This window comes from Muntiacus reevesi, chromosome 6 (assembly GCF_963930625.1).
Source record: "Muntiacus reevesi chromosome 6, mMunRee1.1, whole genome shotgun sequence".
Classification (NCBI taxonomy): Eukaryota; Metazoa; Chordata; class Mammalia; order Artiodactyla; family Cervidae; genus Muntiacus; species Muntiacus reevesi.
The window spans coordinates 23,835,830-23,860,548 of NC_089254.1; the positions used below are offsets into that span (position 1 = coordinate 23,835,830).

General features: G+C 37.2%; 1 protein-coding gene across 1 annotated transcript in view; it reads left to right on the plus strand.

Moving 5' to 3' along the window:
• The window catches only part of BZW2 (basic leucine zipper and W2 domains 2), a 57,820-nt gene that overhangs the window by 23,663 nt on the left and 9,438 nt on the right, over positions 1-24,719 (plus strand). The window contains exons 3-7 of the mRNA XM_065939055.1: positions 5,741-5,917; positions 12,760-12,863; positions 13,963-14,028; positions 17,236-17,371; positions 20,603-20,712. Coding sequence (XP_065795127.1) covers positions 5,741-5,917; positions 12,760-12,863; positions 13,963-14,028; positions 17,236-17,371; positions 20,603-20,712 — 593 coding nt within the window. The remainder of the gene's footprint in view (positions 1-5,740; positions 5,918-12,759; positions 12,864-13,962; positions 14,029-17,235; positions 17,372-20,602; positions 20,713-24,719) is intronic.

Genomic DNA, 24,719 nt, shown 5'->3' on the forward strand with positions numbered 1-24,719 from the left:
TAGCCAGAGTATTAGAGTTTCACCTTCAACACAAGTCCTTCCAACGAACACCCAAGACTGATCTCCTTTAGGATGGACTGGTTGGATCTCCTTGCAGTCCAAGGGACTCTCAAGAGTCTTCTCTAACACCATAGTTCAAAAGCATCACTTCTTTGGCACTCAGCTTTCTTTATAGTCCAACTCAAAAGGTGGCAAGAATACACAGAAGAACTATACAAAAAAGATTTTATTATTTTCTCCCAATCTGAGGGCTGTCTTTTCACCTTGCTTATAGTTTCCTTTGTTGTGCAAAAACTTTTAAGTTTCATTAGGTCTGATTTGTTTATTTTTGCTTTTATTTCCAATATTCTGGGAGGTGGGTCATAGAGGATTCTGCTGTGATTCATGTCAGAGAGTGTTTTGCCTATGTTCTCTAGGAGAAAATAATAGCAAATGAAACAACAGACAAAGGATTAATCTCAAAAATATACAAGCAACTCCTGCAGCTCAATTCCAGAAAAATAAATGACCCAATCAAAAAATGGGCCAAGGAACTAAATAGACATTTCTCCAAAGAAGACATACAGATGGCTAACAAACACATGAAAAGATGCTCAACGTCACTCATTATCAGAGAAATGCAAATCAAAACCACAATGAGGTACCATTACACGCCAGTCAGGATGGCTGCTATCCAAAAGTCTACAAGCATAAATGCTGGAGAGGGTGTGGAGAAAAGGAAACCCTCTTACGCTGTTGGTGGGAATGCAAACTAGTACAGCCACTATGGAGAACAGTGTGGAGATTTCTTTAAAAACTGGATATAGAACTGCCATATGACCCAGCAATCCCACTGCTGGGCATACACACTGAGGAATCCAGATCTGAAAGAGACACGTGCACCCCAATGTTCATCGCAGCACTGTTTATAATAGCCAGGACATGGAAACAGCCTAGATGCCCATCAGCAGACGAATGGATAAGGAAGCTGTGGTTCATATACACCATGGAATATTACTCAGCCATTAAAAAGAATTCATTTGAATCAGTTCTAATGAGATGGATGAAACTGGAGCCCATTATACAGAGTGAAGTAAGCCAGAAAGATAAAGACCATTACAGCATACTAACACATATATATGGAATTTAGAAAGATGGTAATGATAACCCTATATGCAAAACAGAAAAAGAGACACAGATATGCAGAATAGACTTTTGGACTCTGTGGGAGAAGGCGAGGGTGGGATGTTTCGAGAGAACAGCATCGAAACCTATATATTATCTAGGGTGAAACAGATCTCCAGCCCAGGTTGGATGCATGAGACAAGTGCTCGGGCCTGGTGGGCTGGGAAGACCCAGAGGGATGGGATGGGGAGGGAGGTGGGAAGGGGGATCGGGATGGGGAATACATGTAAATCCGTGGCTGATTCAAGTCAATGTATGACAAAACCCACTACAATATTGTAAAGTAATTAGCCTTCAACTAATAAAAATAAAGGAAAAAAAAAGATTTTAATGATACAGATAACCACAATGGTGTGATCTCTCACCTAGAGCCAGACATCCTGGAGTATGAAGTCAAATGAGCCTTAGGAAGCATGACTAGGAACAAAGCTAGTGGAGATGATGGAATTTCAGCTGAGCTATTTCAAATCATAGAAGATGATGCTGTTAAAGTACTGCTCTCAATATGCCAACAAATTTGGAAAACTCAGCAGTGGCCACAGGACTGGAAAAGGTCCATTTTCATTCCAATCCCAAAGAATAGCAATGACAAAGAATGTTCAAACTATCACACAATTGCACTCATCTCACGTGCTAGCAAAGTAATGCTCAAAATTCTACAAATGAGGCTTCAACAGTACGTGAACTGAGAACTTCCAGATGTTCAACTGGATTTAGAAAAGGCAGAGGAACCAGAGATCAATTTGCTAATATCCATTGGATCATGGAAAAAGCAAGAGAGTTCCAGAAAACATCTACTTCTGCTTTATTGACTATGCCAAAGCCTTTGACTGTATAGGTCGTAACAAACTGTGGGAAATTCTTCAAGAGATGGGAATGCCAGACCACCTGACCTGCCTCGTGAGAAACCTGTATGTAGATCTAGAAGCAACAGTTAGAACTGGACATGGAACAACAGACTGCTTCCAAATTGGGAAAGGAGTACGTCAAGGCTGTATATTGTCACCCTGCTTATTTAACTTATATGCAGAGTACATCATGCAAAATGCCAGCCTGGATGAAGCACAAGCTGGGATCAAGATTGGTGGGAGAAATACCAATAACCTCAGATATGCAGATGATACCACTCTAATGGCAGAAAGCAAGAGGAGCTAAAAGAGCCTCCTGATGAAAGTGAAAGAAGAAAGTGAAAAATCTGGCTTAAAACTCAGCATTCACAAAGTAAAGATCATGGTGTCCAGTCCCATCACTTCATGGCAAATAGATGGGGAAACAATGGAAACTGTGACAGACTTTATTTTCTTGGGCTGCAAAATCACTGCAGATGGTGACTGCAGCCATGAAATTAAAAGACCCTTGCTCCTTGGAAGAAAAGTTATGACCAACCTAGACAGCATATTAAAAAGCAGAGACATTACTTTGCCAACAAAGGTCCGTCTAGTCAAAGCTATGGTTTTTTCAGTAGTCATGTATGGATGTGAGAGTTAGACTATAAAGAAAGCTGAGTACCAAAGAATGGATGCTTTTGAACTGTGGTGTTGAAGAAGAGTCTTGAGAGTCCCTTGAACTGCAAGGAGATCAAACTCGTCAATCCTAAAGGAAATCAGTCCTGAATATTCATTGGAAGGACTGATGCTGAAGCTGAAGCTCCAATACTTTGGCCACCTGATGCGAAGAACTGACTCACTGGAAAAGACCCTGATGCTGGGAAAGACTGAAGGCAGGAAGAGAAGGGGAAGACAGAGAATGAGAGTTGGATGACATCACCATCTCTACCGGCATGAGTTTGAGCAGGCTCCAGGAGTTAATGACGGATAGGGAAGCCTGGCGTGCTGCAGTCCATGGGCTCGCAAAGAGTCAGACTTGCCTAAGCAACTGAATTCCGCTGAACTATGTTTAAATAATAGAGTGACCAAACACTGGAATTCTGGGTTGAAAATTATTTTTCCTTGGAATTTTGAAGGAATATCTTCTGGTTTCTGGTATTTCTGTTGGGCAATTCAATGCTGTTCTGTTTCTTGATAGCTTGTATGTGATTTGGGTTTTTTGCCCCAAGACTTCAGAGAGTTGCTTTATTCTGAAGTCTCACAGTGATGAATGCACGTTGTGGATCCAGTTTCAGACCTTGTGCTGGTTCATTGGGAAACTCACCTCTCCTTTAAACCTGAAATTTCTTTAAAGTTTAAAATCCTTCCCTTTTTAAGAAAATTATCTTTTTATTCACTTCTTTGGACATTTGACTAGTCTGCTCTTTTTCTTATCTTTACACTCCTTTTACGTAGGTCTTTGACTTTTCTCTCAGTTTCTAAGAGATACTCTCTGCTTTCTCTTTTAACTCTTCAATTGAGTTCTTAAGTTTTTCTATCATATTTTTCATTTCTAAGAACTCTTTTTTATTCATGAAATGTTTCTTTATTCTATAGCATTCTCTTCTCCTCTTTCTTCCCTTAAAGGAAAAAAAAAAAAAAGCCGGTTGCAATATCTACTTCTCTCTCTAAAAACATTTATGATAGAATATTTTGGGGGGATGTCATCCTTTGCCCCTTTTCCCCATATGCAGACTCAGTCTTTGTAAGGGGGAAATGGTGAAATTCTTTGAACTGAATGTTAGATCCTTTGTCTTATCTAGTCTTTTTTTTTTTTTTTAACTCCTCATTGGTATCTAGTTTATCTTCACTTTTTTTCAAGTGATCCTTCCTTTGTTCAAGAGTTTCCTCCAAAGTGACCTTCTACAAAGAAGTCTCTCTAGAGTGTGCTGAGGAGAGAAAGGTACATAGTATCTGTATCCTTAAATCCTCTGAAATACTTCAGGGCATCTACAAAATTGAAACTGTTTTCATAATAAAATACCGACATAATATTTGCCCCTTTCACACATTCTCTCAGGAGTTTAACAGTGGTTTCAGGATGTGCGATATTGCAACAAGTTGCACGCAGCACATTTGAGAATTTGTTTATCTGCCGTCACTCCAGACTTTTAAAGAAAAGTGAAAGTGTAAAACAGTGCCTCTCTTCTCACTAATATCTTTCATGTGATAAATATTTTTTATTTTATTTCTATAAAATAAGTTTCCTTGGATGTTAAACATAAACACAAGAGTTAAACATAAATATAGCATGTTAAACATAAACACAAGAGTTCTTTGGAATCTTTAGTACTTTTGAAGGTTTTTAAGGGGTCATGCAACCAGGAGGGTTGACAACGTTTTCTCTGAAGCTGGATTTATAAACATATAGCTCAGATATTTATTAAATATTTAAATATTCTGGAATAATTTATTTTGTTAAAAGAAATATCCCTCTAGGAAGTAACAGGTGTTGGTGAGGATGTGGTTAAAGGAGAACCTTTGAACACCCTTGGTGGGAGTGTAAATTTGTGCAGCCACTATAGAAAACAGTATCGAGGTTCCTTTAAAAAATTAAAAATAAAAAAAAATTAAAAATAGAACTACATATGACTCAGCAATTCCACTTCTGGGTATTTATCTGAAGAAAATGAAAACACTAACTCAAAAAGATACATTCACCCCAGTGTTCACTGAAGCATTGTTTATAATAGCTAAGATATAGAGACAACCTAAGTTTTCATTACTCAGCAATAAAGAGAAGGAAATCCTGTTGTTTGTGACAACATGCATGGATCTGGAGGGAATTATGTTAAGTGAAATAAGAAAGACAAATTCTATATGATCTCATATGTGAAATCTTTACAATAAAAACAACAAAAAAGCTCATAGATAACAGATTGATGGTTGCAAAAGGAGAGGGTGTGGAGAGGAGGGCCAGTGGGTGAAGGCAGTATTCAAAAAGAACACACTTCCAACTGTAGAATAAGTGATGAGGATGTCAGTACAGCCTGATAACTACAATTGATAATACTGTGTTGCATACTTGAAGTAAGATCTTAAAAGTTCTCATTACAAGACAGAATTTATGACTTATGTATGGTGATGAATGTTAACTAGACTTAATGGTGATCATTTTGCAATATGTACAGATATCAAATCATTATTATTATATATCAATTATATCTCAATTAAAAAATTTTAAAAAGAGGTACCCCTCTTTATGGCGTGCTGCGATTCATAGGGTCGCAAAGAGTCAGATACGACTGAGGAACTGAACTGACTGCACTGACCCCTCTTTATTTCCTCCCTCCCAGTCTTTATTTTGTTTGTTTTTATATTCTCCCTTATTCTTAAGTGATTCTCCCTGAGTCATTTTCTTTTTCTATCTTGGATAGAACAAATTTTTTAAGCTTTTGATTGTTATCCTTTCTTTTTTATTAGAGAGTTAGAGTTAATAGTTACATTGGCCTGTCCTATGAGTGATACAGATGATTGATCATCAACTTTTTCATGTATTAAAGTGTGGCCCCATTTAGCAGAAATCAGTTGCTTAAATGAATATTTAAACAAGGGCTTTAACATGAAAAATTAGTAGAAAATCTTAATTGTCTTTCAACTTTTAAGTAATTGTGCTATCAAATAAAAACCAGTGAGCAAAGGAAATGTATGGTTGCATTTGGGAATATGATGTATAAGTAAGAGAACCATTGTATTGTCTATTATTTTAGATGAAAAAGAGAAATTCGAACCCACAGTCTTCAGGGATACACTTGTCCAAGGGCTTAATGAAGCTGGTGATGACCTTGAAGCTGTAGCCAAGTTTCTGGACTCTACAGGCTCAAGATTAGATTATCGTCGCTATGCAGACACACTCTTCGATATCCTGGTGGCTGGCAGTATGCTCGGTAAGCCATATACTAGAGCATCTTGTAGTATTATGTACTTTCAATTCTATCGAAATATTTTCTTATGAGACAGAATCTTTATAAGCTTTACATGTATGATTGTTGATTTAAAAAAAATACAAATGGGAATCTATAAAAATTTTACCTAGGTTATGATTTGGATTGGTGTTGATGTGGCTATGAAATGTTTGTTGGTTAAGAGAGAACTTTTATTGACAGACAACACGGTTGGCCACTTGTCTGTAGCTAAAAGCCAATTTTCCTATGTGTCCCTAATCTTTGAATGTTTCTGGAGTGGATTTAGGAGGGGTAATTTCTGCATTATAGTTCAGGGATCATCTCGATCAGGAGTCCTCAACCCCTACTCTGTGGTACAGTTGTCGTTCATGAACCCGATTCCTGGTGCCAGGAAGGTTGGAGACCACTTATCTAGATCATTCCAGTATATTTAAGGGGCTTACCTAGTGGCTCGGACAATAAAATCTGCCTGCAAGTTAAATCCCAATTGCTATAGCACCTTTCTTTTTAGTCCCACCCACCCCTTTTTTTGATACAATGAGCAGTGAGATTTAACTTGGTCAACAAATTTAAAAAGAAGTCCCAGTGTTTCACTAAATATCATTTCATCAATCAATAATAAAATGTCTAAGAAATATAGTTTATATTTAGTTTTTTAAAAATCCTCATAATTGTGAGTATGTAACTAAAAGGATTAAAGATAGAAGTTTGGAAATTATTAAAAATAGGTAAAAAGCAAAATAAAAACTATGTCTTACAGAGCAGGGGCATCAGGGGAAAAGGTTTCAGAATACTATTTGAGTGTCTTGGTATGTTTACCTAAATGTTTATTAGATATCATAACCACCCATTTTTCCTCTCATGGTTGTTCTTAGAGCTTGGTTTTCGTAACTAGTTACTGTGGTCATCGTAAATCACTGGAAGTGGTCAGATCCCCAGGTCAGTGATTTTCAACTACCTGGAGGACATAGGCAAATGTATGCACGTGTTTTGGTTGTCACAAAGACTTGGGAGTGGAGGCCAGGTATGCCACCTACTCTGCTATGCAAGGATCATTCTGTGCAATCAAAAATTGCCCTGCACAGCGTGCTGTGAGCGCCTTTCATTGAGAAACGTTGCTTAGGCCAACCTGCTTGAAGACAGGGTATATACACACCTTTCTAGACAGTGCTGTGCTGTTCTTCGTCACTCAGTTGAGTCTGACTCTTTGCAACCCCACGGGCTGTAGCCTGCCAGCCTCCTGTGTCCATGGGGATTCTCCAGGCGAGAATCCTGGAGTGGCTTGCAATGCCCTCCTCCGGGGGATCTTCCCAGGTCTTCTGCCTTGCAGGTGAATTCTTTACCGTCTGACCCACCAGAGAAGCCCTTTCTAGGTAGAGCCACCCTTTAATTCTTCACTCTGAGCTCTTACATCTGTCTATTCTGTTCATGGCCCCATTCACTTCCAGACTCCCTTTTGATTTGAACTGCTAGTTTTCAGTGTGCCAAGTTTATTTCTATTGCTACTGTTTATGACAATCTCATTATCACTGTAGGTAATTCAAGTCCATTTATAAAAGCTCTTTGTCCTGTGCTCCCAATACTCAGAAATTGCTATTGTTGCTCAGCCACTAAGTCATGTGGCTAACTTTTGCAACCCTGTGGACTACAGCATACCAGGCTTCCTGTCCTTTATTATCTCCCAGAGTTTACTCAAACTCATGTCCATTGAGTCGGTGATGCCATCCAACCATCTCATCCTCTGTCAATCCCCTTCTCCTTCTGCCTTCAGTCTTTGCCAGCATCAGGGTCTTTTCAAATGAGCGAGTTCTTCCCATCAGGTGGCCAAAGTATTGAAGCTTCAGCTTCAGAATCAGTCCTTCCAGTGAATATTCAGGATTAATTTCTTTTAGGATTGACTGGTTTGATATCCTTGCAGTCCAAGGAACTCTCAAGAGCCTTCTCTAGCCCCACAATTCGAAAGCATCAGTTCTTCAGCGCTTAGCCTCCTTTGTGTTCCAGTTCTCACATCCATACATGACTACTGGAAAAACCATGGCTTTGACTAGACAGACCTATGTTGGCAAAGTGACACCTTTGCTTTTTATTTATTTATTTTTTTCATTTATTGTTATTAGTTCGAAGCTAATTACTTCACAACATTTCAGTGGGTTTTGTCATACATTGACATGAATCAGCCATGGAGTTACACGTATTCCCCATCCCGATCCCCCCTCCCACCTCCCTCTCCACCCGACTCCTCTGGGTCCTCCCAGCCCACCAGGCCCGAGCACTTGACTCATGCATCCCACCTGGGCTGGTGATCTGTTTCACCATAGATAATATACATGCTGTTCTTTCGAAACATCCCAGCCTCACCTTCTCCCACAGAGTCCAAAAGTCTGTTCTGTACATCTGTGTCTCTTTTTCTGTTTTGCATATAGGGTTATCATTACCATCTTTCTAAATTCCATATATATGTGTTAGTATGCTGTAATGTTCTTTATCTTTCTGGCTTACTTCACTCTGTATAATGGGCTCCAGTTTCATCCATCTCATTAGAACTGATTCAAATGAATTCTTTTTAATGGCTGAGTAATATTCCATGACACCTTTGCTTTTTAATACACTGTCTACGTTTGTCATTAAAAAGCAGAGGCGTCACTTTGCCGACAAAGGTTTGTCATAGCTTTCCTTCCAAGGAGCAAGTGTCTTTTAATTTCATGGCTACAGTGACCGTTAGCAATGATTTTGGAGCCCAAGCAAATAAAATCTGCTAGTTTTTCCTTATCTGTTTACCATGAAATGATGAAGTGATGGGACCTGATGTCATAGTCTTAGTTTTGTTAATGTTGAGTTTCAAACCAGCTTTTTCACTCTCCTCTTTCATTCTCATCAAGAGATTCTTTAGTTCCTCTTCACTTTCTGCCATTAGAGTGGTATCATTTGCACTTCTGAGGTTATTCATATTTTTCCCAATTTTTCTTGATTCCAGCTTATGCTTCATCCAGTCCAGCATTTTGCATGATATACTCTGCATGTAAGTTAAATAAATGGGGTGACAATGTACAGCCTTGATGTATTCCTTTCCCAATTTGGAACCAGTCTATTATTCCATGACCAGTTCTAACTGTTGCTTCTTGGCCTACATACAGGTTTCTCAGGAGACAGAGAAGGTGGTCTGATATTCCCATCTCTTTGTAAGAATTTTCCACATTTTGTTATCCACACCGTCAAAGGCTTTAGTATAGTCAATGAAGCAGAAGTAGATGTTTTAAAACAAGTATAATCACTGCAGATGGTGATTGCAGCCATGAAATTAAAAGACAATTACTCTTTGGAAAGAAAGCTATGACCAACCTAGACAGTATATTAAAAAGCAGAGACATTACTTTGTCAACAAAGTTCCGTCTAGTCAAGGCTATGGTTTTTCCAGTAGTTGTGTATGGATGTGAGAGTTGAACTATAAAAAAATCTGAGCGCCAAAGAATTGTTGCTTTTGAACTGTGGTGTTAGAGAAGACTCTTGAGAGTCCCTTGGACTGCAAGGAAATCCAACCAGTCCGTCCTAAAGGAGATCAGTCTTAGGTATTCATTGGAAGGACTGATGTGAAAGCTGAAACTCCAATACTTTGGCCACCTGATGCAAAGAGTTGACTCATTTGAAAAGACCCTGATGCTGGGAAAGATTGAAGGCAGAAGGAGAAGGGGACGACAGAGGATGAGATGGTTGAATGGCATCACTGACTCAACGGACATGACTTTGAGTAAACTCCAGGAGTTGGTGATGGACAGGGAGGCCTGGTGTGCTGCAGTCCATGGGGTTGCAAAGAGTCGGATATGACTGAGTGACTGAACTGAACTGAAGTGTGCTCAAATGCCAATACCCAGAGATAACTATTGTTAATATTTGATTAATTATTTTCTACAGGTTTCTTTACCTAAATGCATAAACTTTTGAGGATGGGATGATATTTTACAAACACAATAACTCTCTCTGCTGTTTTGTATTTACCCTGTAGTATGTTGTTGTTTTTCTTACTATAATAAGTGTTACCTTAAACGATTCTGAAAAGAATGAAAACCATAATTAAGAGTGAGATTGAACCTTCCTGTTGTGATTATTGGCTTTTTCAATTTCCTTAACTATTATAGACCTTTACTGATACACTGGTAAATTGTATGCAAGGATAATTTTCGGTCAGTTTGGGTTCTTGTCAAAGTCACGAATGACTTCACCTGTCAGTTTGGGGCACACTTTTCAGTTCTTAGTACCTTCCTGGCAGCACTGTTGACCCTTTGATCATCCTTAAAGGGTTTTCCTTTCTTTCCTTCCATAGACCATTTAGACTCCCTACTCTCTCTCTTAGTACCACTTCTCATAGGGCTCATAGGTTTCCATATCTGCCACCTCACGTATGTTCCAAGTTATATGCTTTGCATTGGTTATCTCAAGACTTCATTTACCATCTCCGTGATGATGATCAGCAAATTTATACCTGCAGCCTATACCAGGATCACAAGGTCTGTAGCATCTTGCCTCTCTCTTACTCATAGAACTCAGAGCTCAAGGGTAGATTCCTTCACCACCACCTTCATTTTACAGACACACACATTGAGCACTCTTTCTCAGTCTTTCCCCCTTTCCACTGTTAGGCTTTTTTCCTAATAAACCCCATATGTTTGAAAAAAAGAATTCAGGTTTTCACGCCACATTCACACATCCAAAAGAGCCTAGGACAAAGTGTTTAGTATGAGCACAGTTAGTATAACCCCAGATATCTACCGAGGCCAGACCTATGATGTAATGAAACTAGTTAGCCAGGTGTGTTCTTTTTATATAAACATTTTGTTTGCTGATTTAGTATGTAAGAATTTTCATCACATCCACAAAAATATTTACCTTCCACTACTATTCTTGAGACTATAGTTATCTTGGCTTTTCAGTTGTACACGTTGAAGAGTAGATGCAAGAAACACTTTGCTTTTCTTCTGCTTCTACTTTGAGAAAAACAGAAAATTTCTCAAAATTTTTAGAAATGGCAGTTAATACTTGGTCCCACTATCAGGGGGGAAAAAAGCAAGGTGTAGCAATATTATTAATGTGTAACAAATATTTTGTTTTGTAAGAGAATGCAGTTTTAAAATTTTACCTCTTGAAAGACTGTAGTTTCCAAATCAGACTTTTCAGTTATGTAACTTCTATCAGATAGGAATCATTAGTCCAGAGTTTTTAGAAGATTATCCTCTTAATAAAATTTTGTTCCCCTCCCCCCAAAAAAAATTTGTTCCAGGTGATTGTATTCATTATAAAGGGCTAATTGAATTGTGCATAAATTAATTGCATGAGAACAAACTCCTGAAGGAGCTGACTTTTCTAACAACAAGTTTACTTACAAAACTATAAGAAACAATTGGCTATTTGTAGCTCATCTCATCCAAAGATCTGAAATATGGCTCAAATCAAAACACTAAAATATGGCCTGTATAAATATCTACTCAACAAATATTTGAGTGTATAGTAGTTATTAACCTAATTTGACTTGCTCAAATTTCCACCCTAATTCTGATGAAGTAAAATCAGAAAACAAAACTACCTAGTGTTTGGACTCTGGTCTTCTAATCAACCAATGTTGGTAATGGCCACCATTGAAGCTTATAGGCAGAGCCTTTGACAGAGCATGTGTGCATGGGTGTCTCCAACCCCATGGACTGTAGCTTGCCAGGCTCCTCTGTCCATGGGATTTCCCAAGCAGGAATACTGGAGTGGGTTGCAATTTCCTTTTCCAGGGGATCTTCTCAACCCAGGGATTGAACCTGGGTCTCCTGCATTGGCAGGCGGGCTCTTTACCATTGTGCCACCTGGGAAGCCCTTTGAATGAGGAAAGTTGAGTGGTAGAAAAAAGGCATTCTTTGTTTTAATCCATTTATTTGTCCATTTCCTCCATAACACTGTTTAGGGTATAGGGGCAAAGATGAGCAACAATAAAATACACTCTTTCCTAGCCAATGCAACTGCTGGGTAATCAAATATAAATGACAAAGGGTCAGAGTGTATACTGATCAACACTGGATAACTGGGTTAATGAGGAGGAAACATTCTTGATACCTACTGAAGTGGAAACCATGAAGATCTACTATAAAAGCCAGGTCTGGGTAGTACTAGTGTTGGTGAACTGGAGTCCAGCAAAATATTATTAGCAAACCTGAAAAGTGAGCCATGTTCTGATGTGGGAAACATCAGGAACTACTTTGAGAATAATCAAATTAATAAATGTTATTGTTTAGCTATCATGGTTAAGGATACACTTTGGCAAGAACCAGACTTCTAGGGTACAGTGAAGTCAAGTACATAGATCAACAAGCTCATACCCTATGGTAGGAATACACATTCGAATAACCATTTTGCATTATGATAGAAGTATAAACAAGGGCGGTCTAGTGTTCAGGACTCTGCTTCCAATGCAGGGGGCATGGGTTCAGTCCCTGCTTAGAAAACTAAGATCCTGCATGCTACACAGCAGAGCCAAAACACAAATCAAACCATACAAACATCTTTTACAATTAAATTAGTTTTTAGAAAAGTTAACTCCTTCAAGAGTCTATTTTGATGCAATTTATTCATAAGGTTTAACTAGCCCTTTGTAATAAACACAATCACTTGAACAAAATTTTATTAAGGTGATAATCTTCTTAAAATACTCTGTACACGTGTGCATCATTCTATAAACGTTTATGTGATACCTACTTCTACTGTTTTCCTAGATGTGCAAGAATTGATCTCTTCTACGCACGCTCATCTGATTTCAATGTTGTGCTAATGGTTATTAACCATTCTCTTATTAGCCCCTGGAGGAACACGCATAGATGATGGTGACAAGACTAAGATGACCAACCACTGTGTGTTTTCAGCAAATGAAGATCATGAAACCATCCGAAACTATGCTCAGGTGGAGCCTGTCACTGAGGGGTGGTTGTGCTGAAAGGGAAACCTTTAAATAGGATTCAAGAAAAGTTAAGGTTCAGACAGTGATCATTAAAACTTCAGGAAGATAGAGTGTTTTTACCTTTCATCCGTAAGAGACGTGAGGAATCATAATTTCTGTTGGAATATAAGTTGGTCCCGGCTTTAGGGAGAGTAGTTTAGCACTATCCTTCAAAACTAAAACATCAAAGGATGAAAATCCATAAGTTGATCCACAGGCTACTAATTAAGTAGACCTTGGTAATTCATATTAATAAACTATCAGGTAGCTGTTCAAAAGAAAGAGGCAAGGAGATATTTGTAATACATAAAGCCTATAAAGGATTTATATACAGATTAAATAAAGAACTGTAAGTCAAGAAGAAAAGGACAAGCAGCCTATTAGGGAAAGGGATGATTCAAGTGCATCACATTTATTGTGCACTTTATTACTGTTACATTAGCTCTACCTCAGATCATCAGGCATTAGAGCTCAGAGGTTAGAGTTACTTTGGGGGCAGGGCCTCAATGTATGAATTTAGGAGGAACACAGACATTCGGTTCATAACAGACATCATTCCTCTTTAGAAAACAGTCCAGGATTCCACTGACACACTTGGAAATCCTGCTTGAGAATTCTAACTGGATTGTGGGGGCCAGTAGTCTTTATTGCTCATCTGCTGAAATCATGTTTATTTTCACCTGAAGCATAATCTCCCCTGAACTCTGATCTCCTCCCATCATGTAGCTCAGTGATTATATCTGTAATCCCCTTTGTTTCAGGTATTAGTATTTTCCATCTCTGTGTCACACAGTTTTAAAATTATATTCATTTTATTTTCATCAAAGTCATTTTTGTTTTCTCAACAATTATATTCTCAAATGGATTTGTTTTTTTTCTATGTGCATTTTGGTCCTGTTTTATCCCCCAGGTCATAATAACTCTTTTGAAATGCTTGTAGTTCTCATATCACAGTAGGAGAATGTTTAACTACATGTTTTTATTAGTGTAGACCCGTGTAGTTGAGGTGAGTTTGCCTTTTAAAATTGTTTACATAATAGTGACTGGTTTCTTTTATGTTTAGGTCTTCAACAAACTCATCAGGAGATATAAGTATTTGGAAAAAGCATTTGAGGATGAGATGAAAAAGGTAAGAATTCAAATGTAATATACTCTGTTTGCTAAAATGATGACATGAAGAGGGATGAAAATTTTGCTTTTATAGTGGTAGTCCAGAGTACCACAGACCTCTTTAAGCTTTTAGTAAATGCTAGTTGAGTGAAGAAATGAGTATGACAGATCATTAGCTAATAGCTGTAGAAAGAAATACATGATTAGCCTAGAATTTTTCCTTCATGTTTAATGTAAGCCAGCATGCTTTGTTCAAAGGAATATTTTTATAGAATATATAATTAGTTAAAGCTTATGAAAGAGCATAGCGCAGCAGCTATTAATCACTAAAATTCTTTAATTATAGAAGATGCTGTTTAGCAAAGGAGATAGAAGCATACCTTTGGAAATAGTATCTGGGTATAAATCTCACTGGTTTTTCTCGTCTATAAAATAGCTGCAGTAAAAGTACAGACTTTATGTATGGTTGTTGTAGGGATAATTTCTATGAGCTGTAAGGTACTTAGCACAGTAATTGACCTCTAATAAATAGCCAAATAAGCAATAGCACCTTATTAAAGAAGCCCTCTTTTCAGAAATTGCAGTATGTTCCTTTCTAATTTGTAGCTCCTCTTTATTTCTATATGGCAGTTACAGATTTGTATGCTGCTTTGCCATCATTTCTGATTTTAGACATCTGCCTAAATTATAAACCAAGGAAATAAAGAAACTGTCTACTTTGTTACTTTGCAACATACAACTGTATATGCATACAGATGTTCATCACAGTATTGAGACGTAACCTAAATTTTCATGGTGGGAGAGAGGTTAATTAAATCATGGTCTCTCTATACAGTGGGATACCATGCAGTCAGTTAAAGCATGAGGCATAACCACATGGTTTGATGAGAGGAAATGTCTGTGATAGATTGTTAAGTAAAAGGGCAACCATTTGGCAGAAGTTTAACCTTAGCAAGTTATTTAATTTCTTTGTGCCTCAGATTTCTTTGTTGAAAGTGAGGATCAACATTTTGTTAAATAGTCATATACATATAAAGAGTTCAGAAAACTTTCTGCTCCACTCAGCAAATTTGAGCTGTTATCAATGTATAGTTCAGTTAAAGCGTGTATATACATGTAGTTATTTATAAAGTGTAGGCATATAGAAGTACATTTAAGAATCTGAAAGGACACATCTCAAACTGTTAATAATGTTTACTTTAAGGAAATAGGGTTAAAGAGATTACTCACATTTTCATATTATTCTATGTTAGATTTATTCTACTAGCATGTATTACTTTTTTTTTCTTTACCATGGAAAAACATTTGAATGGATTAAAGTGGTCCATTATTTGGCTAGATGCTTGGAAAATAAGAAGTGTGTCATTAAAATAGAGGGATAGATATGACCAAAAAATGATATTAAAGCATTCAAATAAACATCTTACCACTTTACCTAATAATATCACTCATGTTTTTCTTCTAGTTCATTTGAATCTTGAGAACTTTCCACGTGATTCATTTGATGAATATGCTTTCAAGAATTATTTATTTTTCAGAGTATCCATTTTTTAAAAGAAAATTCTGCTGTAATACATGTAGTGTCTGGTTTTAATACCTGTTCGTATAATTGAGCGATATGGATATTAATTTTAAGAAAAGATAACTTTTGTACCATTTTGCTGATGTAATTGAGTTTTTGATGAATATGAATATAGTAATGTTCTTAAATAGTGTTAATATTTTTATCTTGGTTGTTTTTCATTATTTACTTGAATCTTTCTTATTTTGACAATGAGAAAAAAGCCAGATTGATATAAAGTATCTAGTTTTGTCAGTTTTTTTCTTACCCCATTCCTGCTGCCCCCTGGAGCTTTATTTTTTTGATACCAATTTCCCTCACCCCCTTTTCTTGTGAGCTTAGAAAGTGAAGTCTTTTAAATCATTGAGACTTTAAAAGGCATAAATGGGGAGTGAAATGGGCTAGTTTGATTCCAGTTCTGCCACTTACTCATCATATAAATATTTGGAGAGTCACATGACCTCTCTGTAATAATTCTGTAACTGTTGGGAATGGTACATTAATACAGACCTATTCACTGCACAGAGTTAACAGAATTTCATTGGCCATAAAGCACTTAATAAGTCTGTATTTAGCCGGTGATTTTTTTTTCATCGGTGCAGGGTAATGAAAAAGTCTGCAGAGCCCCAGCTGATTACTGCAGAGCTGCAATGATTTTGGGCCCTGGGGACTCTCAGTAACATGCCTAAAGTCTGTTGAAACAGAGGAAAGTAGCCATGAAATCCAAATATAGTACAGTCAAAGCACTAGGTGGAGGAGGGTTAGGAAAGAGGAGGGCATTCTACACGCCTGGACACTCAGAACTCACAGTGGCAAGTGGGGTTTAGCCGCTTTGCTTTGCCTTCCCTCCCAAGTTTTCTGGGGTTGCTGCTCTCACTTCCTCTGCTGCTGGGATATGACGCTGGCAGTGTTGTGACCCAGAAGGACCCAGACAGCACTGTCACCCTCTCGTTACAATTGCTCTTTCCAACCCGCAGCAGTGGCCTTTTCTCCGTTCGTAACTCTTCTTTATCTTACACCCTCCATTACCTGATCACCAGGGTTGGTGGTAAAACTCTGTGATCTAAGAAATACCTAGTTTGAATCTCACCATTTTAAAAAGAGGCATCAAGAACCTTGAAAGGCCTTTTTCACCCAGTCTTGTTTTAAAAAAGTATGCTGTGGGCTCAGAAAAGTATATGGTAGATGTCAGAGCTTATTGACTTCTTTTTTGTTATTGTCGTTTATGTTTTGTTATAACCCAAAGAAAATAGGTAGATGTATGATGGGGTGGGGGTGCAGTGGGGAGGGGGCCCTAAGGGAGCATGCAAAGAAATGAAACACACATGAAAGGCAATGGTGTATTCAGGAAACACTTGGTATTATTTACCCTTTGTCATATACAGCCAAATTTAAGGTATTTATGTGACCTGTGTACACTGTTCTCTAAATGACTCTCTTCCTTCCCATGAGTGTTATCTGTAGCTAAATTGTAAGTAAATTTAGGAGAAAGGAGCAAGGCCTGCGGAAGTCCCTTTCTACAGCACCCAGTTTACAATGGAGCATGTGTGTGTGTCTTCAGTGAATAGTGCTCCCCGTGAGCCGTCTAGCCGTGGGTGTGCGTTGTTTATTTTCCTACTTTAGTCCTTTGCTTTATGGACATGGTTTCTTTTGTTTGACCCGCAGCTTCTCCTCTTCCTTAAAGCCTTTTCCGAAACCGAGCAGACAAAGCTGGCGATGCTGTCGGGGATCCTGCTAGGCAGTGGCACCCTGCCTGCCGCCATCCTCACCAGTCTCTTCACTGACAGCTTGGTCAAAGAAGGTACGCATGCTCATCTTCTCACCTGCCAGGTGGGAAGAGAAAGCCAGAGATAAATACCTGTACCGCTTCTTGGTGTTCTCTGCGGCCCATCCATGCTCCTTGTAAGAGACTGTGTGTCTGTTCAAACAATGAAAGGATTGTATGTGTTTCTTGTAGGAATTTAAGAGAAAAATATGCACACCTATACAAAGACAATTAAAGAAGAATAATAAACTAGAATTTGTGGCATAAGTCTCAGTGCCTAGGTCACAGATCCTGAAATTGATCGGTTCTAAACTGTTTCTCTCAACATAGATGCTTACTGACATATTTTGTTGGGACAGTGCTTCATTGTCTAAATGAAGCTTTGTGGGACATGTAGCCTTTTTTTGCCCTCAGAAACAGAATGCCAGCCTAAAACACTTGCTTTCATTTAGCAGAACAGCCAAAAATGGCCCTTCACATTCCTCAAGGCCCCCCAAACTGTTACTTCATTAGTTTGGGCAATTGTTCTGAACTGTTCCCCCTCAAGATCTTATGCTCAGATGTTCATTATGATCACATTTTTAAAGTATTCATTATGTCTGTTTTAAAAGTCCAGACAACTGCCTAAGAGTTTTGCTTTAATTTTAAGGCATTAAGAGTTTGATGGGCATACATACAATTAGTTGGTTATAGAATAATACAGAAGTGGGCTTTTTTTTTTCTTGTAGGAGGATAATGATATTCAAGCTTTAAATGCAGTATTAAACAAAGAGTTATTTTTTTTCTTAAAGACAAATTAAAAGAGCTTTTGTGAAAACATCTGTTTCTTCTTAGAATTGGGTTTTACTCCTACAGATGTGAAGTCCCAGCCTCATTCATGCCTGCAGTGAAATGAGTTATAATTTCCTTATAACTGAGAAAAGAAAAGTAAATCAAGAGTCAAATCATATTATTTAGAGATTCTCTATAGTTTTAGACTCTCTAATTGTCATTAATATATTGTTAAATATTATAGCACTTTAAAATGTTTTCCTGAAGAGAATTCGTGATTCTTCATGTTTTATTTATGGTACTAGCCATTTTATACTAGGAGAAAAAGATAATATGTGAACAGTAAATGTTAATTACATCAGATTTATCCCTAGCATTTCTAACAGAAAATAATTCTTTCTGGCTGTATTAAAAACTTAAATGATGTAATTTCTTTTGAAATGTATTAAAAATTAAATTATTAGAAAGATAAATGGACAAATGTGATAGAGCTAATACAGCAAAATATTAACTGCTGCAGAATCAAGATGGTGAGTACATGAGTATTTTTCAGTTTGTTCAGTTCTTCTGTAAGAAGTTCTTGAAATTTTTTATGGTAAAATGTTAGAGGTAGGAAAGAATACTTTTGCTATAGAAGTGACATAGGGCCTATGTCACATGTTTTTTCCTAATACTCCACCATCTTTAGAAACTAAAGTGTTAAACTTTTTATTCCCAAATAGGAAAGGGTTATGAAATTACACCTTTTCCCCAATTTCCCTCCCAACAAATGGCTAAGGGGAATCATCCACTCTGCAGAATCTCAAGTACGAAGTTTCTCCAATCCTTCCACCAGGAGGCATTTTTAATGCAAAGTGATAGGTTTGAGCCTGATTATTTTTAGACTTCTAGTTTCAGGCCTATTTTCTTTTACCTACAATGAGGATTACAAGATCCTTTTTAAATTTTTCAATTATAAGTTTATATTAAATTTTATATTGTCTATGAAGTAATCATAATATTGAAAATCCAGGTCAACAAGTTGACAACATAAAATTCTCTAGCTCATGTTTACTGGTCTAAGTTTGAGGCTGGAGGGGCTTAGTTTCTCTGCTATTCAAAAGAAAAACATTGGGTAAAGCTGGTGTCTGTATTAGTTGAACTTGTTTACCTAAAAGTAACTGGAAGATAGGACATAAATTTCTGTGTCAGGGCATTTCTTTCTTTCTTTTTTTTTTTTTTTACATTTTTTTAATTGAAGCAAATTTGATTTACAATGTTGTGTTAGTTCAGGTGTATAGCAAAATGATTCAGATATATATTCTTTTTCAGATTCTTTTCCCTTATAGGTTATTACAAAATATTGAGTATAGTTCCCTGTGCTATACAGTGGGTCCTTGTTGGTTATCTAGTTTGTATATAGTAGTAGATAAATGTTAATCCCATAATTCCTAATTTAGTCCCTCCCCCATTTAAGGGCATTTATTTCTTATGTAACAATATATTATAAAAGTCAAACAGACTTCAGGGTGAACAGCAATATCATTCAGGACTCAAATTTCCCCCCAATTTCTACTAATCATTGCAGAAGGAAGGTCGTGCCAGGGCTTAGAGTAATTAGAAGTCAGCTGGCCTCAGTAAGATGGGAATTCTCTTAGGAAAGGGGACTAGAGACTGTTTAGACCACCAACAATAGTGAAGCCTTCAATTCAGAAAAATCAGTTTAATATATCAACTACTCCTTAACTTCTCGTTAAATAAATGCAGCATTAATTTAGACATTTAGAGTGTTCACAGAAAAGCTGTCTATTAGTTATCTGATTACTTATATTTAGAAATAAATTCTATTATAAATGAGTATGTAATTGAGTGGATTCCTGATTAACATAGCAATTTTTAAAATCTCTTTAAAAATATCCAGAAAAGATTTCAGCTGAAAACAGAACTGACATTTTTATAGCTTAACTCATGAATATTTTAAAATGCTTTTTACAAAAAGTAAAACTGTAAAGTAAGTGATGCATGTTCATCTATAACTTTATTTATTTATACCTGTCACTACTGATGTTCTTTCGCTGGCATCATTTATCGGCAGATTAGTTGACATGTTGACATTTCAGTTGTATGGCTCATGATTTATTTGTTGTACCTCAGGATAACTGTTATAAACATGGAATATATTGGTAAACCACAGAGTGAAATAGAGGCAAAACACTATAACATCCTTGGCTTTGAATATGGTTTTAACCAAGGTAAAAATAAACTTACAGTTAAAACAGGTTGGAATTCAGGAGTCCAAGTTTGAAAAGTACTGTAACTTCTTTTTTTCCTTCTCATGAAAATATTCTCTTTTGAGTAATGAATAGCCTAGAGAGCTTTCCATTCTTCCTTTGTACCAAATCATGTCTCTACGTTATTTAGCCATTTCAGGGCACCTAATGAGAAATGTTGCCTTATGCATTACCACAACCAGTTTTTCTTATAAAAGGTTTACTCTCTCTCTTTTATTTTTAACAGGCATTGCGGCCTCATTTGCTGTCAAACTTTTTAAAGCATGGATGGCAGAAAAGGATGCCAACTCTGTTACCTCCTCTTTGAGAAAAGCCAATTTAGACAAAAGGCTGCTTGTAAGTGTTATTTGGGCAAAGGGTTATATGTTTCATGCTTCTGGCATGGCTCTGTCAGTGTGCGCAACGTAATACACAAATGAAGTGATAGAAACTAATTCCAATTTAATCTTTGTTGCATACATAAATAGAATGATAAAATTGAAGAGTCACAGGGAATATGGAGACTTTCAAATTTGGAAGTTTGTTGACATAGTGATAACATTTATCAGAATTACCTCTGTTGCAGCTAATAACTGTAGAAATTTAAAGTTTTATTATGAAATTTGAGGTCACATTGATCTCACCTAATTAGACATTTATGGGTATCTTGGGTCATAGTTGAATGACACTGATCTCAAATGCAGGTTAGTTTGTTAACAAAATAAAAGTTTAAACAAGATTCCTTGTTTATACCAAGATTCCTCAGAAATCCTTAGATACCTATGAAAGTGAACAAGTTAACTGTAGTTACTCCTGTATCTTTGTATTTTTCAAAGAAAATCAAGAAAAATATTTGCATTCGCTCTCAAAATTTCTATCTGCCCCCATAATTTCTTTCTGCTAGAAGCCACAGCTGTGACAGAGATTGCTCCAAGTGAAATTGCCTTTACAATTTTAGGACAAAGTCTAAAGTTGAAAGACATGCTTGCCATGTTCTCTTTACCTAGTTTCTTATCTGCTTTCTCTTCCAGCGTGTCCTACTGTGCAAGGGTATTGATCCATGGGATAAGTCTAAATCTGGCTCATTGTAAACTTTTGCATTTTCAATGACTTAAAATTCCTCTGTCTTTTAAAATTTACCTTAAAATAGCTCTCTTGTTGTGTTGGAAGTCTTTAGAACTTGATAAAGAAGAAAAATTCAGCTCTCGATTCTTGCTGATTTTTGCCACTGATAATACTTTTCATTTTAGTGTGTATTTATTAAGCGCCTGCTTTGGCCAGGTTCCAGCCTGGAAGTTGCAGAGTCGGTAGAGACAGGATAGAAAAGTTTCCTGCCTTTGTGGAACCTACTGTCTAGCAATGTAGGGTGTATGGAAGTCACTGAAGACAAATGAATAGGTTGCTGATGTCGGTGGAAGTTCATATGAAAGAGTGCATTCTCATCCCTGAGTCTGTAGCTGTATCTTAGCTCAGCAAGGCCCACTGAGATCTACATGCCCTTTCTTTCTGGGACCCATGGTGAAGGAACAGCTCCGACCAGAGCCATTCTGTCCCCATGTCAGAGAACAGGAATACAGGACACCGAAGTGAGCCCTTCTGGTGGTGTAGAAGCTCGCCTTCTTTGGCCAAAAGAAGTCAGTGAGAAGCCTGCCAGCGGGGTAGGAAGATTTAATCCACCCATGGGCTACTTCTCCACCTGTGAAGACAGATACAGCAAAGAGGGACTTCGCTGAGCACTTGTTTAAAGGAGAGCTGGGTGAATTATTATTAGGAAAAAAGATACAATTGATTACAACTTAACACAGAAGACTGCAGTTCTTTCTCTTTTTTTAACTTTTATTTTGTATTGAGATATAGCTAATTAACAATGTTATGATAGTGTAGGGTGAACAGCAGAGGAACTCAGCCATACTAAAACATGTTTCTGTTCTCCCCCAAACTCCCCTCCCATTCCAGCAGCCACATAACATTGAGCAGAGTTCCATGTGCTAAACAAATAGGTCCTTGTTGGTTATCCATTTTATTTTTTTTAATACCAATTTGTTTTATTCATTCATCCTTACAACTTTATGCTTATTGTCAGGTGTTTTACAAGGCACTGTATATGAGTGTGGGGTGGGGGGTAAAAGTGACCCTTTCTTTCCCATATTAAACTTTTGAAAAAGCTCTGCTCTTCTAACTTAAAGTATGATTCCTTAAAGACACCAGTAAGCACAGCTTGGTTAACTTGATTAGGTTACTTCATTTTTAAAGTGTTTAATGTATTTCCTTTTTGAGAAACGCATATCATTTAATAGTTCCTACTAGGGTTCTTTGTCTACTTATATTTTGAGCGTGAAAAGCTTAGGCAGCAGTTTCTACCAGAAAGTCCGTGAGGACAGAGTGTCTGTGTCTTAGGCCACGCCTGCATGCTGTTTGCTGACTTACAGATGAGTGAGGAGCTAGAGTGTCAGTTCTGCCATCTAGGAGGAAATTTTTGTTTCACCAACCTGCTTAGCAAAATTCCCCCTGCGTTAGCACATTTGGGGGGGAAATAGCATATTCTCAAAGTTTAGCAATTACCTACTTCTGTAATACAGAAGCAAGAAAAATATATAGCAACTCCCAGAAGAGTGGAGATGGGAGACATCATTCTCCCATCAGTGGAAAAGGGAACAGTGATCAAGATATTGAGCTGAAGCTATTGAAGAAAGTCAAACAAGCAACCTTTGTCTTTATGGGGCTTATAGTTTACTGCAGGGGAACAATAAACTGAATAATTAATTTAAATGTGTAGCATAGTAAAAAGTGAAAAGTGCTTTGAGAGGAAAACCAAGAAGGGAAACAGTGAGGTGTGTCTGTGTGGTGTGGGAAGGTCTCCCATAAGGTGACGTGTGTGAGGAAGCTAACTATCTAGATATATCCAGGAAGAGCATTTCAGGCAAAGCCTTTGAGGCATGGCATTTGTTGGGAACAGCAAAAGAGAATTTAGGTAGGAGCAGAAATGTGGAGATCAGCTCAGAATAATAATTTTCAAGATATTACGTGTCATTCATAAGGACTATGGTTATAGTTCATAAAAGTAAATTTAAAAAAATCACTTTTGATGATGTATTACTCTGAACATAACTTGCGGTCAGACTTTGCAGTCACATTCTTCCTAAATTGAATACAGAATGCTGGCACAAGTAATTATTGACTTTGGAGTCATGTATCCATGTTCTCAAATTTCTAGCTGCCTAATTAGCTGTCTGACCTTCTTGAGATTCAGTTTATTTTTCTCTAAAACTTCTATTGTATACAATTATTAACAAAATACCTCATACCTAGATTCATAGAAGAAACTAAAAATTAAGTTAGTTCCCTGCCCCCAACAAATTTAGACCTCTTGACAAATATCAATGACAGAACTTCAGCCAGTTTTGAGATGTTTGCTTTAACATGAATGTATGTTTTAATGCTATTCCCACCAACTCTGTTCTGACATTTTGAAACTCATGACTCAACTCAAGGCAAGTTATGGGATGATGGTACAGAGAATATTGAAATTTGAATCATGACAGAAGCCATCTGGCTACGTCCCTATACTTGGTGGCAAACTCATTACAGATCTTTCTTCAGAGATTTTTATTGAAGCCCATACAGCCATTGGCCAATATATATATATATGCAAATCTAGCCATCATAGAAGTTTGGATCTATTTTGTAGACTCTTCAACGGTCTGAAAAATGTGAGAGCTTTGCAAACTGCCTTGCTTTCTTGGTTGAGTGTTGGGAGTCACGCAGGATTAGAACATGACTAAGTGTTCCTAAGTCCCTGCCAAGCTGTATAAGGTGAAATGGAAATGAGTAAAAATGTAAGAGCAGCCATGGTGTGCTGCGGTTTTTAAAAATTTCCAACAGAATTATGTAATGGATTGAAGAGCCGGTAGGGCAGGTTGAGATTAGATCTCACCATGAACTTAATTTAGAGCCTCCATCATTAAGAGATACAACAAAAATTGCCTGTAGCTCTGAGCTATTTTAGACTAATAGCAGCATTTTCTCAGAATGTGAATCGAGGTCTATGAGATGATAGTAGTCAATATTGGGGTTTTTTTTTAATAGTATCTCAAATCATTTCAGCATTACCAAAACTGGTTTTTGTCTATTCACTCACAGTTAAGGAAACAGTATGATTGATCATTTCAGTTTTTCTTATCGGTTTAAAATAATCCCAGCCTTACTCAGTTATCACCTTATTTGTGCTTAGTTTAGCAAACTTGCCTCTGTTTTTGCATATACTACACTTCGATTAAAGTAAAAGAAGTAAATAGTAGTTCCAAATGAGGGAAACTAGTTTATATAAGTTGATTAACATTTTTTATTCTTTGTCAGATTGCATA